Genomic DNA, 14,759 nt, shown 5'->3' on the forward strand with positions numbered 1-14,759 from the left:
TTTGCTGTCCTTGTTTCTTTTTCTTTAAAAGCTTTTTCTATTTGGAGTACTGAATTATTTGACCAAAGGCTAACTCCTTTCTCCCTTTAACCTGAGTTTTTCCTTTTAAAATCTTCTTTCTCAGTATTCTGAAAGTCCTGTCCACGTGTCCCCGTCTTTTTTTTAGTCCTACAAATATTACACAAATGAGATTGTTTTCATTAATTTTTAATAATCCTTAGCTGTTATACCACTACAATATTAGCCCTTCCCTCAACCGAAGCTCCTGATTGCTATTCCAGAATTTCTCATCCATTGAGCCTATTAAATTGTTGCAAGGTCTCTCTGATAAATTCACTATCATTCAAGTCCCATGATTTAAACTCTCCTTTATGTCCAAAATCCATTTAAGCATTTTTTTTCACTTTTTGAGGTCCACTGCTTCTTCCCTTTCGATGTTTTTTTTCCAAATCCTCCCTGTCACTCCCTTGTCTTGCTCCTTGTTCCATTTCTCCCAGTCGCCCCAGTTGCTGCTGCTGCTCCATGCAGAATCCCCTTTCCACACGTTGTCTTCCTGCCACTGGTGTGTTTTCTCCATCCAAGCCCTGCCCTCTGCTTCCCCTCAACCGATACTCTTTGCCTGGGCCTCGGTGTCATCTCAAACCTCACCGTATCTTTCCCAGAGCTAGCTCGAGGCTTCTGAAGAGCGTCGATGAAACTGAAATCTGCCAACTTAAGGACCGGTGCCAACACTACACCTGCCATTGGCAAGAAAAGGAAAAGTGTGGGCAAGAATGAACTTGTTGCTGCTGGTGTTGCCCGAGGAGGAAGGTGGTCCAGGCTGTGGAAGGTGACTGCTGCTGAAAGGAGCCCCCAGCCCCCATTTCTCCTAAAGCACTTTCTCGTCATGGGTTTGTGGGGGTTTTTTTGTCGTCAGAGAACTCTACTAAGTGGTCAGTAGATAACGTGTGGCTGCCATTTCTGGTGAAGTAGCTTCTAGACTCAGATCTGCAAGATCTACTGAAATTGCTGTCTTCTGTTTCTGCGCCTAGCTAATAAGGTCTTTAGGGAAAATTGTGAAGAACGTGTTGTCATTACCTTCCTGAAAGAGGAATTCGCAGTTGTTTCCTATCTGCTTTCTTTTCAATGCAGAGGAGAGAGAACCCGCCTGAAGCAGGGCAGCGCTGAGCAGCTGCAGCCTTCCCTTTCCAGAGCGGGGCTTCTGGAACAGCCGTTCACCTTGCAATACCTCATGAAACTATTTTATTTATAAGATGTGTAGACAAAAGCCTCAAACAGTTTTAATCCGTAGGAAAATACAGGTGTGTCTGATATCAAGAAGAACCTTTGTGACATGCTTTTGAGGAGACTTGCAAGGCAAGGAAGGGTATTTCCCGCACACTTCCGCTATTGCCTTGGTAATGGGGACTTGTTTTATTGGTAAGTGATGGTCACTGCAGTACAGAACTCAGCTTTAGCTTCACCTTGGACTTACCATTTCTAGGTTTCTCTCTTAGGGGAATCTTTTTTCTAACTTCCTAAATTTCTTTGACACAAAGCTTTTTGGTTTATTCCTGGACTAACCAAGATGCTGTCTGGAAACACTCTTAGTGTCATGCATGATTAACTTGCAGTTAGACACACTAATGTTAATATAAGATTTTTTGTGTGCATATAGTTGTCAGAGTAAGAAACATGAAAGTAACAGCTGCAAGTGCAACATAGATGGCCTTTCTTCCCAGTGTTCAGTCAGTATTAGCCTTGGTTTTTTCCACAGGATGTTTTCCCCACTCTGTGGTCAAGATGCCAGTGGTCACTGCATCTCACACTTCGTTTCTCTGTTAAAACCCTTGTGTAGTTCTACAGCTTATTTTGATGAACTCTGTTTAAAACTCTGCATGAACAGAGAATTGCCAAGTCTTTTCTGGAGCTTTCCATGACTTCATGATTGAGGCTCATGAGGACATCACAAACACTCATTTTCTTTCCTCAAATTCAGCTATTAATTTGGAACAAAAAAGACGAGTCCCTACAGATAAGCTCCTCCTTCCCTATACAGTCCTGACTTATTCCTGTAATATAGCCCAATCTATGGCTTTAGTGAGGTGGACAACACACGGAAAAATAGTTAACTCATATTATTGACCATCCCCACCATCACACCTGATCCTTTACCATACTTCATTTGCACTAAGGGAGGAGAAATGAGATTTTGCCAGCAGCATGCTGTAACTGTAGCATATCCTAACTGTGGAATACTTGCCGTCACAAGTTTCTTGGAGGTTTGTGAAATGGGGGAGGATTTGTGAAAAAGAAGAAGGTGTCCTGGTTTTTGGCTGGGATAGAGTTAATTTTCACAAGAAGCTGGAGGGGACGCAGCCAGGACAGGTGACCCAAACTAGCCAAAGAGGTATTCTATGCCATATGATATCATGCTCAGTATATAAGGGGGGAGGTGGCAGCGAGGAAGCATTGCTGCTTTGGGATAGGTTGGGCATCGGGTTTTGGGGCGGTGAGCAAATTGCATTGTCATCACCCACTCTGTATAGTCTTTTATAAGTATTGTTGTTGTTTTCCTCTTTGCTGTCCCAGTAAACTGTCCTTATTCCAACCCACAGGTTTTACCTTCTTCTTCTAGTTCTCCTCCCCATCCTGCCAGGGGATGAGGAGTGAGCAAGTGGCCACATGGCGCTCAGCTGCCGGCTGGGGCTAAACCACAACAAGGGAAATATCCAAATGTCATCTTTTGGTATTCCCTTGTCTTCTGTGTGGATCATCAGCAAGGTGGATCCTGGAATTGCACCACACAAGTTCAGTGTCACAGGTACTAGTGGGGTAGGTGGTAGTAGGGTGCCGGACGTTGCCATCTTGAACTAAAATTGCAGGGGATCATTGCCTTGGTGCAAGGGGGTCACAGGCATGGCTTGGCAACTGGGAAATCATGGCACATCATGAGGACTTCATAGTTCAGAAAGAATTGGCCCTACGTGTCAGAGCTGGGAGGTGAACCTTCAAACAGCCTGTTTTGAAATCAGGAAGACCCTTGTCAGTGCCAACACTCATGTATCTGGACTCCATTTTGACCTCGAGAGTAGGCTGTATTGCAGGAGTCCCAGATCCTTCTCCCCTCCTTTGAGGATTCTGTCTTGCCTGCCATTCTCCCCATCTGAATCACTGCTCCTCCACATCTTCAGGTCCTCCCTCAACTTGCTCTCCCTCACAAACACTGCTCAGCCTGGGTCTTACCTTCTGCTTCTCCAGGTCTCTGTGCTCCTCCTCTGGCCCTTGGCTTCCAGCAGGGAAAGTAAAAAAATGCCTGGGAGAGCCTCTCCCGTGGAATCTCCTCCATCAGGGAGCAGCAGTTCTACACGTGGCTGTATCCTGTCCTTGTTGAATTGACAGCAGCTTACCAGGGATGGCAAAAGGCACTGTCTGACCCCCTTCTTTCTGCCATGTTTCCTAAATCATGGCACAGAGAAAGCAGAATTTCTTGATAAAATAGCTTTACTTTAAAAATAAGGGGGGGGGGGGGGAAGAGAATGCTCTGTTTTGAAAAATCTCATTTTCAAATATTGCTGACCAACTTTCACCAAAACCTGAAAAGTCAAGTAAACTAAAAAAAAAAAAAAACAAACCAAAAAAACCCCACAAAACCCACCCAAAAACCTACCCACAACAAAACCCAAAAACAGTGTTAGAAGGAAAGTCTGGCAAGGAAAGGAATCGAACCAAGCAGCATTTCTCAAAACTATGAGCAAGAACCCTATTTGCAGGGATTTCAGCAATTTTAAACATAAAAAATAACTTAATTATACTTAGGTGTCAACTTCACTAATACATAACTTAGAAGTGTGATACACAACTCTGATATAATGTGACAAAAGACTCTCCCTTTTTGATCTAGGTGTGACCAGTGTAGACAAAGCATCTCCCTTTTCCTGCCCTCACTGCATTCATGAGCAGTCAGCACGGGCTGACAGCTGACTTCACTACAGCAGGTCAGTGATATCAGCACAGATGAACACTCATGTGTACTTAGCACCTCCAATTTCAGCTGTCTGCAGACAGCCACATTTGGAGTAAGGTCTTCTTTTAATGCCAGGCTTCTGACTTTCTCTGGAATTAGTTTGAAAGGTGAGAGACCTTATTTCCTTTTGTCCATGGAGTTCCCATTTTTCCATGGAAAGATAACAAAAAAAACCTGTGAAGAACTGCTGAGCAAGAACAGAAAGAATGGTAGCTATTTAATACGAGAGAGTGAAAGCGTGGAAGGAGCCTTGTGTCTCTGTGTTTTGTAAGTACTCTAATACTAATTTTTTTATAAGTTTTCAAATAGATCCAAAGGCAAGTGTTCATCTTCCCTAATGTTAATAGTTCTTCCTTAATATTAACAAACTCCAAGAGGGGTGTGTATATGTATTCAAGTGATGCCGGTTGCCTTAGGCTGCCTTTATAGTGAGTGGTGAGAGGGTGGCATTTGCAAAAGACATTTTATGCAACGGAGGATAGATGAACTGTAATCCGTTGATGCCGGTCTCTCTCTGCAGACAGTAAGGGGAGCTCAGAGAAGACAGCTTAGCCTGCCAAAACACGGTAAGAACTTTACTCAAGGGTGCTGCCTCTGTAACAATGAGTAAATAACATTTTAGCAATGTTGAGACACTGAAAAGTCTCATGGTAGATTACAAAACATTTCCCTTTTCATAGGCTTGCTATCTGATGAAAGCTTGACCTTGTGCTTCAAATGAATTTTAGCTGATGTAACAAAATAAGCTGAAACAGAAAGATATAATGTCCTGTTTGAATTCATATGACGGGTCCATGAACATGATGGGCATAGAAAATTGCTACTTCTAGGCATTAACTTTAGTTACTACAATTGAAATTTTATTATTTTCTTTTCCTGTAGGGAATAGCACTTTTATTTCCCTTTGAAGAAGTCAGTTTTACACTTTTCATATGTAATTGATCTGTTCCTAATTTGTTCAGTTTATAAATTAATAACTCTGAGTCTTTCGTTGTTTGTCCCTGTGAGGTTTTACACACTCCTTGAGGACGTGTTTGTGTGTGACATGAAAAATTTTTAACGCTACATCAAATTAATTTGAAAATATCAGAAAATGTTTTTATCAATAATAAAAAAATGCATTTCTTTTGAAATGAATCAAAGGAAAAGGAGAAAAAGGGAGAGGGAAATGGAGTACTATGGGGTTGGTGGGTAGAAGAAAGGAGGTTTGTGAGACGATGGAGTAAGGAAAACAGAAATGGCAAGTGGGGGACAAAGAGAGCCCTCGGGGAGGGAGCTGTGGGAACCTGCCTTCAGTGCGGTGTGGAAGGACACAGCGTAGGGGGTGCGGGGAGGGCAGGGAGCGTGGGAGGGAAAGGGAAAGGGCATGGGCGTGCTTACCCTGTCAGGAGGGACAAACAGGGATCCTGGCACCGAGGAAGAATGACAATATTAGTCCCTGACTTGGGAAGATGGCTGTTGAGATCTCATGCAGTAGAGGCAGATGAGAAAGTGAAGGGGTGCTTAGGTGTGTGCGATGAGTTTGAACTACTGATGTAAGAGAGAGCACCTCTACAGAGTACATTGTGGGCAGATGCAAGCTGACATAAAGGTTAAGCTTGGTGCCACACTAACACCAAGTTAGTGTTCTCTTCAGCCAGGAACATGTGAATTTCCATGGATATCTCAAGGAGGAAAAAACCAGAAGATGCACCCCTGTCATGTAACTCTCTGAATCAAAGGAAATCTATTCTAGCTGGAAGTCTTACCCTGACCGCAGTCTGTAGTAATATTTTTGCAGAACAAAGCAGTTTATTTCCAGAGTAATTTTTCATTTATGCGTTAGTCCCCCAAGCTGGGTTTTCGCCCTAAGATTCTCCCTCTCATGACAGCTCAATTAATGTAGCTACAGTTGAAATCCTTCTGATGAACATGCGTACCATTTAAAAGACCGTGTTTTCAAATACTGCTTCCCTGCCCCCCCTCCCCGTTATTTGTGGTTTACGTACCTTTGCAACTTTAGTGCCTTTTTTGATCATGGTCATGATCTTCAGTTCATCTTCTGAACGTCTGCCATTGCAGTATTTGATAGAGCTTTTATTTCTGTTGACAAAATATATCCAAAGCTGTCAGTAGCCTGAGTGTTCAAATGCCTGCATGTTATTAAAAATACTAATAATTAAAAAACTGGGAAATGCAAAGGAAATATAATTTTCTTAGACATAGGACCTGCGCAGTCATTTTCTGGATCCTGGTGACTGGAGACAGTTTTCTGCTAACATCACTCCAGGAATTAAACAGTCTTCTTGTGATACAACTGCAAAATGAAGTTTAGGGAGGTATCACACATGAGGAGGCTAAGAAGATAGATCAGAGGGTGGGAGGTCTGTGGAATTAAATTAGTCTTATGTAAAGGCCTGTGTTATGTTTAGTTCATAAGTTCTTTGAAACTCCTCATTAGAGTAATCTTATATTTCAAGATATGAAACGTTCTCTCATTTTGCAAACTCCGGACTCCCTTCAGGTTTGCTTTTCTCTCTCTGTCTCATTCAATTTTACTGCACAGCCTCTCATGTCTTTAATACTACCTGCTGTTTGCAGATATTTCCAGGCTCACACTTTGTTAAAAATGTGGTGTCTCTTCCTTCCACCACAGTGTCTTTTTTCAGCAGCAGGGGTCAGAGACTCTGCCCACTGATAAGCCTCTAATATCACACCCTTGAGTATATGTCCAGTATTATATACATCTCTATCTATACTCTGGTCAAATCAAACATATTCTAGGTTGAATTAGCCTGGTACATGATCACATCTGGAACACACGAAGGTACAGACAGCTCAAGGGGATCACTGTGTAGGGCAGCGTGGGGGGAAATAACAGTATGAATTTGTGGTGCTGCAATTACTTGAGGGCTCCCACAAGGAAAGCAGATTACATGAAAAACATTCTGCAACTTCACACTCCTGTGTGCGCTGTGGAAACCTCCCCACCTGTTCTCTTCAGAGGAATGCCAGCAGATCTCATGCGAAAGGTGAACTGCGAGTTTCCTACAGAATCATTCTTTACCACTACTAAGATTAATATGGTTTTCTTTCTCTCTCTCCCCCCTCACATCTTTCCCAACTTCCACCACTATGACAGCAGACATTCGCAAAGACAATCTTTCAGAGCATCACTCCATGCCAATGTGCTTGTTTCCATACAGCATTGCAGTCATGTCACATCCCAGGTGAATCTCTCATCCTTGTTCTCTGCTCTAGATTGGTCTTCTGAAAGGTGACTGCTTCTCTTACAGATGTGGTAATTGGTTGGAAACCAGCCCGTTTTCCCCTAGAGTATGACTTCAGGGAAAGAACGGCACCTCACTTTTGTCTTTGTAGCTATTTAGGTCTTCCTTATAGCTCCATTTTTGAAGGAGGGGTACATGTCTTTCCATCGCGAAAAGGTTGTCTGATGATTAGTCCAACCCGGTGTAAAGTCTGAGAGTCGGCCAGGCTGCAGCTCCCCTTCTCCTCACTGCTGATGGAGATACTGCAGTCCTCGATGGCATGTGTGCCAGCCCCTTGCTTGCAGTTTATTCCCATGTTGACATTTGCACAAATTGGTTTCTAGTGCCACGCACCAGTCCTGCTGGTGGTGAGCAAGGACTGAGGCACCCTATGGAAACAAGGGCTCTTCTCTTACACGGCACCCGCAGTGGAATTCCAGGGTCTATTTTGTGTTTCACTGCCACAGAACAAGTAATACAAATTCTGAGTGACATCCAGCCCTTTCTGGACGTATAAACTTGAAGCATTTTCACTGCTTTGACTTATCGGATCTATTTTATTGGAGCTGTAGTAGTACAAAACTCAGCACAGGAGATGCACCTAAGAAGCTGGAGGAAAGCTCAGGCGGTTAGCTGATGTGGAGGTGAGCTAGCTGGACATGCTTTATCAAGATCTATGCTAAAGCACTTTGCAGATTGCACACAGCACTCTTGGCTATGTTTAACGTATCTGGCCTAAGTCTGCAGGGCAAAAAAGAATGCCATAAATTTGGTCCAAAATCAAACAGATCTGTATAGTGACATACAGGGGGTTAGAACTGAATTGGCAAGGCATGATAAAGTAATATTTGGGTTTCTGAGGCTTAAGAAAACATGCATTACTAATTTTGGCTAACAGACAATTAAACGTTTGACTTTTGGTGAATCTCACGTATTTTGAAAGCTCTGATACATGAATCAAATGGAAAAGTAACTGCATATATATATGTTATATATATATATATGATGCTATTTAGCATCAGGCATTCCTTTAGATTTGTTTCTTTGGTTTTAGTCTTTCTTTGTATTGTAGTTTACTTTAAGATACAAGCAAACAAACAAAACCAAAAGCTGGCTGTTGAGATCAGCTGTAGCAGTCTAAGCAAGTTGCAGCGGTCAAGCAGTTGATAAAAAGAATAATTTATACAATAATGTTTTTCACAGCTTTGAAGAAATCATCTACACTTATCGTATCTTCAGGGAACACCACGGATATTTTAGAATACAGGTGAGTAACTCTATTTCATCTGTAAAGATTGCACTAAAGATCATTGTCTTGATTTAAAAAATTAATATACATGAACACATTATCTTAGAAAATATTTCCAAGTTTGTTTTCTTCTCTTCTCAATTCTTGACTTTTTAATATTATACTTATTATTACATATGAGCTCAGAAGTAGCTATTATCTTTGTAGAATTCCCTTATAACCTAAGTGGATCTGTTATTTGTGGACTAGCTGCTGTCTGATTTGACCATTTCTTTTTGATGGCATTGAAGAAAAATCTATCACTGTCATTATTTGCTCCTGTTCCTAATAAGCTTTTTCTACTTGAAAGCTCTGCTATTGCATCCAGCATCTTGTAGGGATTTGGAATATTGCAATGATATTTTTGATGTAGAGACACCTATCTATAATTCTGTGTGATTCTGAGGCACCCGAAGTGATGACCCCAGATAATGCTGCTCATTGCTTGAATAACTGTAAGAGCAGACTGCATCAATCGAATCCCTAGGCAAGGTGAGAGGACACTGAAAAAGCTGCCTCACTCCTCTGCTTGTAGTAGGACAGCCAACAGGACTGCCAACAATTAAGTAGCAGTTCCATGGAATGAGGAACTCGCTCCGTAAAGGACACACGCTGGTAATTTCTTGCTTATTAGTGGTTTGGATTGAGTACGAAAGACAATTTGCCATGAAGAAGAATGGTTTGTTGACAAAAAGTAATCTGTTTTGGACTATAGCCACTCTACTGGGGTTTGCTGTCGTGTCTATCAGCAGATAATAACTCAAACACTTTTAGTTTTTTCAAATCCGATTTTTCTTACACGGTTTTGCCAAGAATGTGAAAGAACAGTTCTGTTGTTCAATTTTTTAAGTCGAATTGTTTCAGCTTACTAAAAATAATAGGCTGAAATAATATATTAATGGTGGAGGGGAGATTGATTGGGGTTTTTTAATGGCCAGATTCAGCCATGAACTTTCTAGAGTGCAGTAGGCTGACGCCGGCCAGCAGCTAAGCACCCACACAGCTGCTCGGTCACTCCCCTCCTTAGCAGGACAGGGTGGGGGGAAGAGAGCAGAAAGAGCAAAAGTAAGGAAATTCCTGGATGAAGATAAAAGGTAGTTTAATAGATGAAGCAAAGTTGTGCACGCAAGCAAAGCAAAGAAGGAGTTTAGTCGCTGCTTTCCATCGGGAGGCAGATGCTTAGCCACCTCCTGGAAAGCGAGGCCTCAGCGCACGTTATGGTTACTTGGGAAGACAAATGCTGTAACCAAGAATGTCCCCCCCCTTCCCCAAGCCTTTATTGCCGAGCACAATGTTGTATGGGATGGGATATCCCTTTGGTCAGTTCAGGTCCGCTTTCCTGGCCGCATCCCCTCCAGCATCTTGCGCACCCCCAGCCTCCTCGCTGGGGAAGCAGAGCGGGAAAAAGAGACAACCTGAGGGCTGTGCGAGCACTGTTCAGCAACGGCCAAAACACTGGTGTGTTATCAATGCTGTTATAGTCACAAATTCAAATTATAGCACTGTACAGGCTGCTGTGAAGAAAGTTAACTCCATCCCAGCCAGACCCAGTACACAGAGGCAGCAGCACTCAGTCCAGACACGGCTGAAGGGAAGATAAAGGATGCAGAAAAACAAATAAAATAAAGACATGTTTCTCTGTTAGATGGCAACTAAGCAAAACCAAAGCCCCATTCACTTTTGATGACTAGTAGTAGAACCCTCGCTGTGATTAGAGCCGATTAATGTGCTTACTGTCTGTCACCGGCATTGCACAGTCTCTGTGCCCATCACCGGGGGCTGTGCCATGGAAGCAGTTCAGTCCGGCTGTGCGAACCTGCACGTTAAGAAGCAGCTTGTGAGAACGCTGTCCCCCCGCTTAGGTGTGCCATCGTCCCTGCTTGGCCTCGGGAGTCTCCAATGCAAGTTTCAAACCTGAGAGAAACAATAAACTTCTGCCTAAAAGTGAAAGGTGGTGCCAGGTGGTGCCTCAGACACGTCCGCTGCCTCTGCAGGTGTCCTTTGCTGATTTTGTAAAACGTATGGCTTCTGCTTGTCACGTACTTGTTTAAATCCAACATTTTAAGTGAGAACTAAATACGTTGGCCCTAAACTTGCGTTCTTTTTTCAAATAAAAAAAGATGGTAAGGGAGGTTAGTGCCATAGCCATGCCACCAAACGTGTTTTAAGGACAGTACATCATTCTGTCACCAAATCCTCAGTAAACACGAAAGTAGGTATCCTTCCTCTCACTTAGGGAACTCTATGTGAAAGGCAATTGCAAACAAGCTTTATTTTCCTTTTCTTGCAGACTTCTGAAGGTGTTCCCCAGAGGATATTTGGAACGTTAAAGGACCTAATATACAATTATGAAAAGCCAAATCAAGGACTAATTACAAACCTTCGCTACCCAGTAAAGAAACCAAAGGCCTCACAAAGAAGCCAGAGGTTCAAGTCAGGAAAGGATGACGTTTATGATGGTGAGAAATTTAGTTCGTTCTTTGTGGTTTTCTAAAGACGACTGCATTGAAAGGTTTGTGGTGAATAGTTGCTATGTGTCCTCTGAGACCAACTTGCATGGACAGAAGTTCAACGTTCTTCCTTCTCTCTTATGTTCACTGGAAAACGGTTATTTCTAGCTCACAGGTTACACACCTCCATCCACCACAAATTAACAAGTTAAAATTGAAAGAGGTACAGAAGGGAAAGCATGATGTTGCCCACAGCTCACTCCCTCATGAGTGTTGATGCTTCTAGGCTAGGGAAGGCTGAGGACCAATTTTACCCAACGTGGTTCTGCCAAGCTGCCAGACTCCTGCACTTCACTGGAAGTTGAGGCTGTCCTTTACCTCCATTGGCCAGGTTGAAAGCTATTTTTGTGCCAAAATCTCAGTTATTTTTGAGATGCTGGGGGGGAAAAAAAGAAAAGGAGAAAAAAAAGCTAGCCAACTCATGGCTTGTTGCAATTTGTGTTAAAACATGCCTATTTTAAGTTAGTATGTTGAAAATAAGAAGCATATAGCCTTGTGCTCAGAATCACAGCTTTGGAACCAGGGTTCAGACTCTGGTTGATCATCTGCTAATTTATGCTCACAAGTTCCAGGTATAAGATAAGGATACAACGTCCCTACCTGACAGAAATATGATGCAAATGGATACAGTAAAGATGGAGGTTTTCACAAAGTGGTAGAGCATGTTTCATAGTTCCGTGTCATCTTTACGTCTGTGTTTTGGGGAGGATGAATAGAGATACAACTGGTACCTTGCCAGCATCCCTCACATGCTTTTGAAAGCCACTTTTTGTATCACTGCTGGACGATGCTCAGCTGCAGTATCTGTCAGGTCACAGGCTGCAAAATTACCTCGACACTCTTCTAGGTCCTCTGACTAGAAGACTAAGCGTAATGAGCAAGGGTAATCCTTTCATTAAGTACAGTTATCAAACAGGAAAAATTCTTGGAGTATCCAATCTCCTGTGTAATTTGTATCTCACGAGTAACGCTAGCTAAAATGCGGTCGTGCGGACCAGCCTCTGTGCTGCAGTCGTACCTCCTGTCTGTACATCAGATGCTGGTTTTTTGCACACAACAACAGCGCACCAGCTCCCTGCATCAAGCAGACAGGACAGGAAGGGGTGAGGTCTCCCCACCACTTCATGCACTTAAGCTGCGTTTTTAGGGGCCATTGCAGCAACAATCTTGCTGGCAGAAACAGTAGCAAAGAGACATTTCTGGTGTCCCAAACATTACATTATCACTTGTATCACTAAGGCAGATGTGCCACATTTGCTCTAAAAAGGGGTTTTATGGTATCTTGTCATTGCCACTCCAGGGAGATGGAAAATACTGCAGTAGCATGGATATACTTTTAGGAAAAATCAGATGTAATACATATTTTATTGTCTCGTCCTGTAACATGGACTTTTCTAGAAGATGTACAATTCACTTGGTGTGGACTCACAGGGAGGAAAACAAACCCTTTCACTTCACTATCAAAATGTTTGTGGCTTTCATCAAAATGGAGGCTTTTAGAAATAATTAAATCAGTTTGGAATCGTAGCTGTTCAATTTTAATTTAAATTTCATTTATACAGCAGTCCAAACTTCCCCCTCAGACGTGCTTTGTTATGTGCTTACAGCAGGGGTTTAGGTTAATGTCATGATGTCTTTGAAATGCACGCATCACGTAAAACACCACAGTGCTCCCTAAAGCAAGCGCTGTATTCTTCCGGCCCGGTCCCTCGTGTTGCACTGGCAGCTGGCTTTGCAGCACACGCAGGACTGAGCACTCCAGTGGGACCAGTGGAACAATTCACGGGACTGGGGTCACGATACTGGTTGCTGGACATTTTTGAGCATTGTTTTCTAGCCCAGAACAGCTTGTCTGAGGGTGGCTGCTTGAAGAGACAGTAGTTTTCCATAGTGGAGATGGAGTCCTAAGCATTCAATTTCTGCCTTTCTGCTATCTTCTCAAAAAACATGATAAATCTAACAAGGTCTAAGAGAGAAAGAGCTTTTTCAGGCTCTTTTGTTTTCAGGCTCTCCTCCCTTAGTTGGGAGGAGAGTTTTTCTGTTGGGTATTTATTTAGAGAAGAAAGGGTTTGTTATGCTATAGTCAAAGCTATCTCAGCTATTGATCTGATTTACTAAGTATGGATGACTTCTGGCATTTGACTCTTCCTCAGGGAGAAGGGGTCTCATGTGGATACAGCTGTTCAGTAACAGAGCTTGCTGGCTCAGAAAAGGCAGTGCAGACTTTGCCTCTGTATGGGCTCTGGGAGGACCAGTCCATAGGACACGGGGCCTAACATTGGCCCTGAAATAGCAGAGAGAATACCGAGAAAAAAAATTGAGTTATTGACACCTGCCCAGCAACACGGCCACAGGCCATCCTGCTCACCATGGGCTTTCAGAGGAGCCATTTGCAATGAAAAAATCTGTTTGGGTTTTTTTATTGATTTCTTTACAGAAGTTTATGAAAGCGATTACATCACTGTCTTACCGTGAACAATCTGCAACCTGATGATTTGGGAAGCTGCCCTTTGGGGCTGTGCCACAGCAGAACGGACCAGCCGGGGAGAGCTGCCAGCTGGGCACTCTTCACTGTGGATCTGTACCTCTGGAATTACAGCACCTTTTGCAGACTATCAAAGCAGATATATTTTCTCCTGATAGATCCAGTATAAGCTATATATATTTTTGTTCAGTAATAATTAATTTTTATAAGACACATGCATGCATATATGTGAGAGGGGGAAGGGTATCTGTATACACGTATGTGTATTTTGGTTTTTTAGTCAGCAAACTGTCCAAGATATCTACTGCTAAAATGAATAATCTGTTAGAAAGCAGCAATAAGTACAATAAATGAATGTGCATAAAGCAGTAGTTTATGCCAGAACTGATGTATGTTGCTAAAAAGATACACGATTGTCATGGTTTAGCCCCAGATGACAGCTGAGCACCATGTGGCCATTCACTTACTCCTCGTCCCCCGTTGAGATGGGGAGCAGAATCAGAAGAACGAGGTAAAACTCATGGGTTGGGATAAGGACAGTTTACTGGGACAGCAAAGGAAGAGGACAATAACAAACAGAAGACTATACAAAGCAGGTGGTACACAATGCAATTTGCTCATCACCCAGAGCCGGATGCCTGGCCTGTCCCAGAGCAGCAATCCCTCCTCCCTGCCAGCTCCTCCCCTTATATACTGAGCATGAGGTCATATGGTATGGAATACCCCTCTGGCTAGTTTGGGTCAGCTGTCCTGGCTGTCCCCCCTTCCAGCTTCTTGTGAAAATTAACTCTATCCCAGCCAAAAAACAGGACAATGATAAAAATTCTATTGGCATCAAATGAAGCTTAAAAACCTCTAAACTCTCTTATTTTTGTGCATGATTCATGTTACCTCATCGTTGCGTAAGTGGATAGTATTTCAGCTATGTCAAGGAATACTAGCATTATCCTGCAGTTTGGCATAATCTAAATTAAAACAAAAAGGCTGCATTAAATCCATGTGGGGGAAGAATTATGCAACAAAATTAAAATGTTTTTAAATACTTTTAATATCAATGAATGGTTCTGGCAGATTACAACAGGAGTGCAAGTTCTACATGCATGTTGGTATGAACATTTTTTTAATAGATTCTGTTCAAATAAGAATGCTTACTACATTTCATTTGCTACTGTCATTAGCTCTATATTGTAATGTATATGGGTTTTGCTATCTTTTTAATGTA

The 14,759-nt window shown here is 42.6% G+C and overlaps 1 protein-coding gene across 1 annotated transcript; it reads left to right on the plus strand.

The window, feature by feature from the left end:
* The first annotated feature begins 1,295 nt into the window (after positions 1-1,295).
* Positions 1,296-13,609, plus strand: LOC129200347 (SH2 domain-containing protein 1B-like). Its single transcript, XM_054811676.1, has 6 exons — positions 1,296-1,419; positions 2,598-2,803; positions 3,884-4,273; positions 8,458-8,521; positions 10,833-11,001; positions 13,490-13,609. The coding sequence occupies exons 3-6, from the start codon at positions 4,140-4,142 to the stop codon at positions 13,525-13,527; spliced, it is 405 nt and encodes a 134-aa protein (XP_054667651.1). The 5' UTR covers positions 1,296-1,419; positions 2,598-2,803; positions 3,884-4,139; the 3' UTR covers positions 13,528-13,609.
* Positions 13,610-14,759: the final 1,150 nt, after the last annotated feature.

The sequence above is a fragment of the Grus americana genome, unplaced genomic scaffold (genome assembly GCF_028858705.1).
Source record: "Grus americana isolate bGruAme1 unplaced genomic scaffold, bGruAme1.mat H_6, whole genome shotgun sequence".
Lineage (NCBI taxonomy): Eukaryota > Metazoa > Chordata > Aves > Gruiformes > Gruidae > Grus > Grus americana.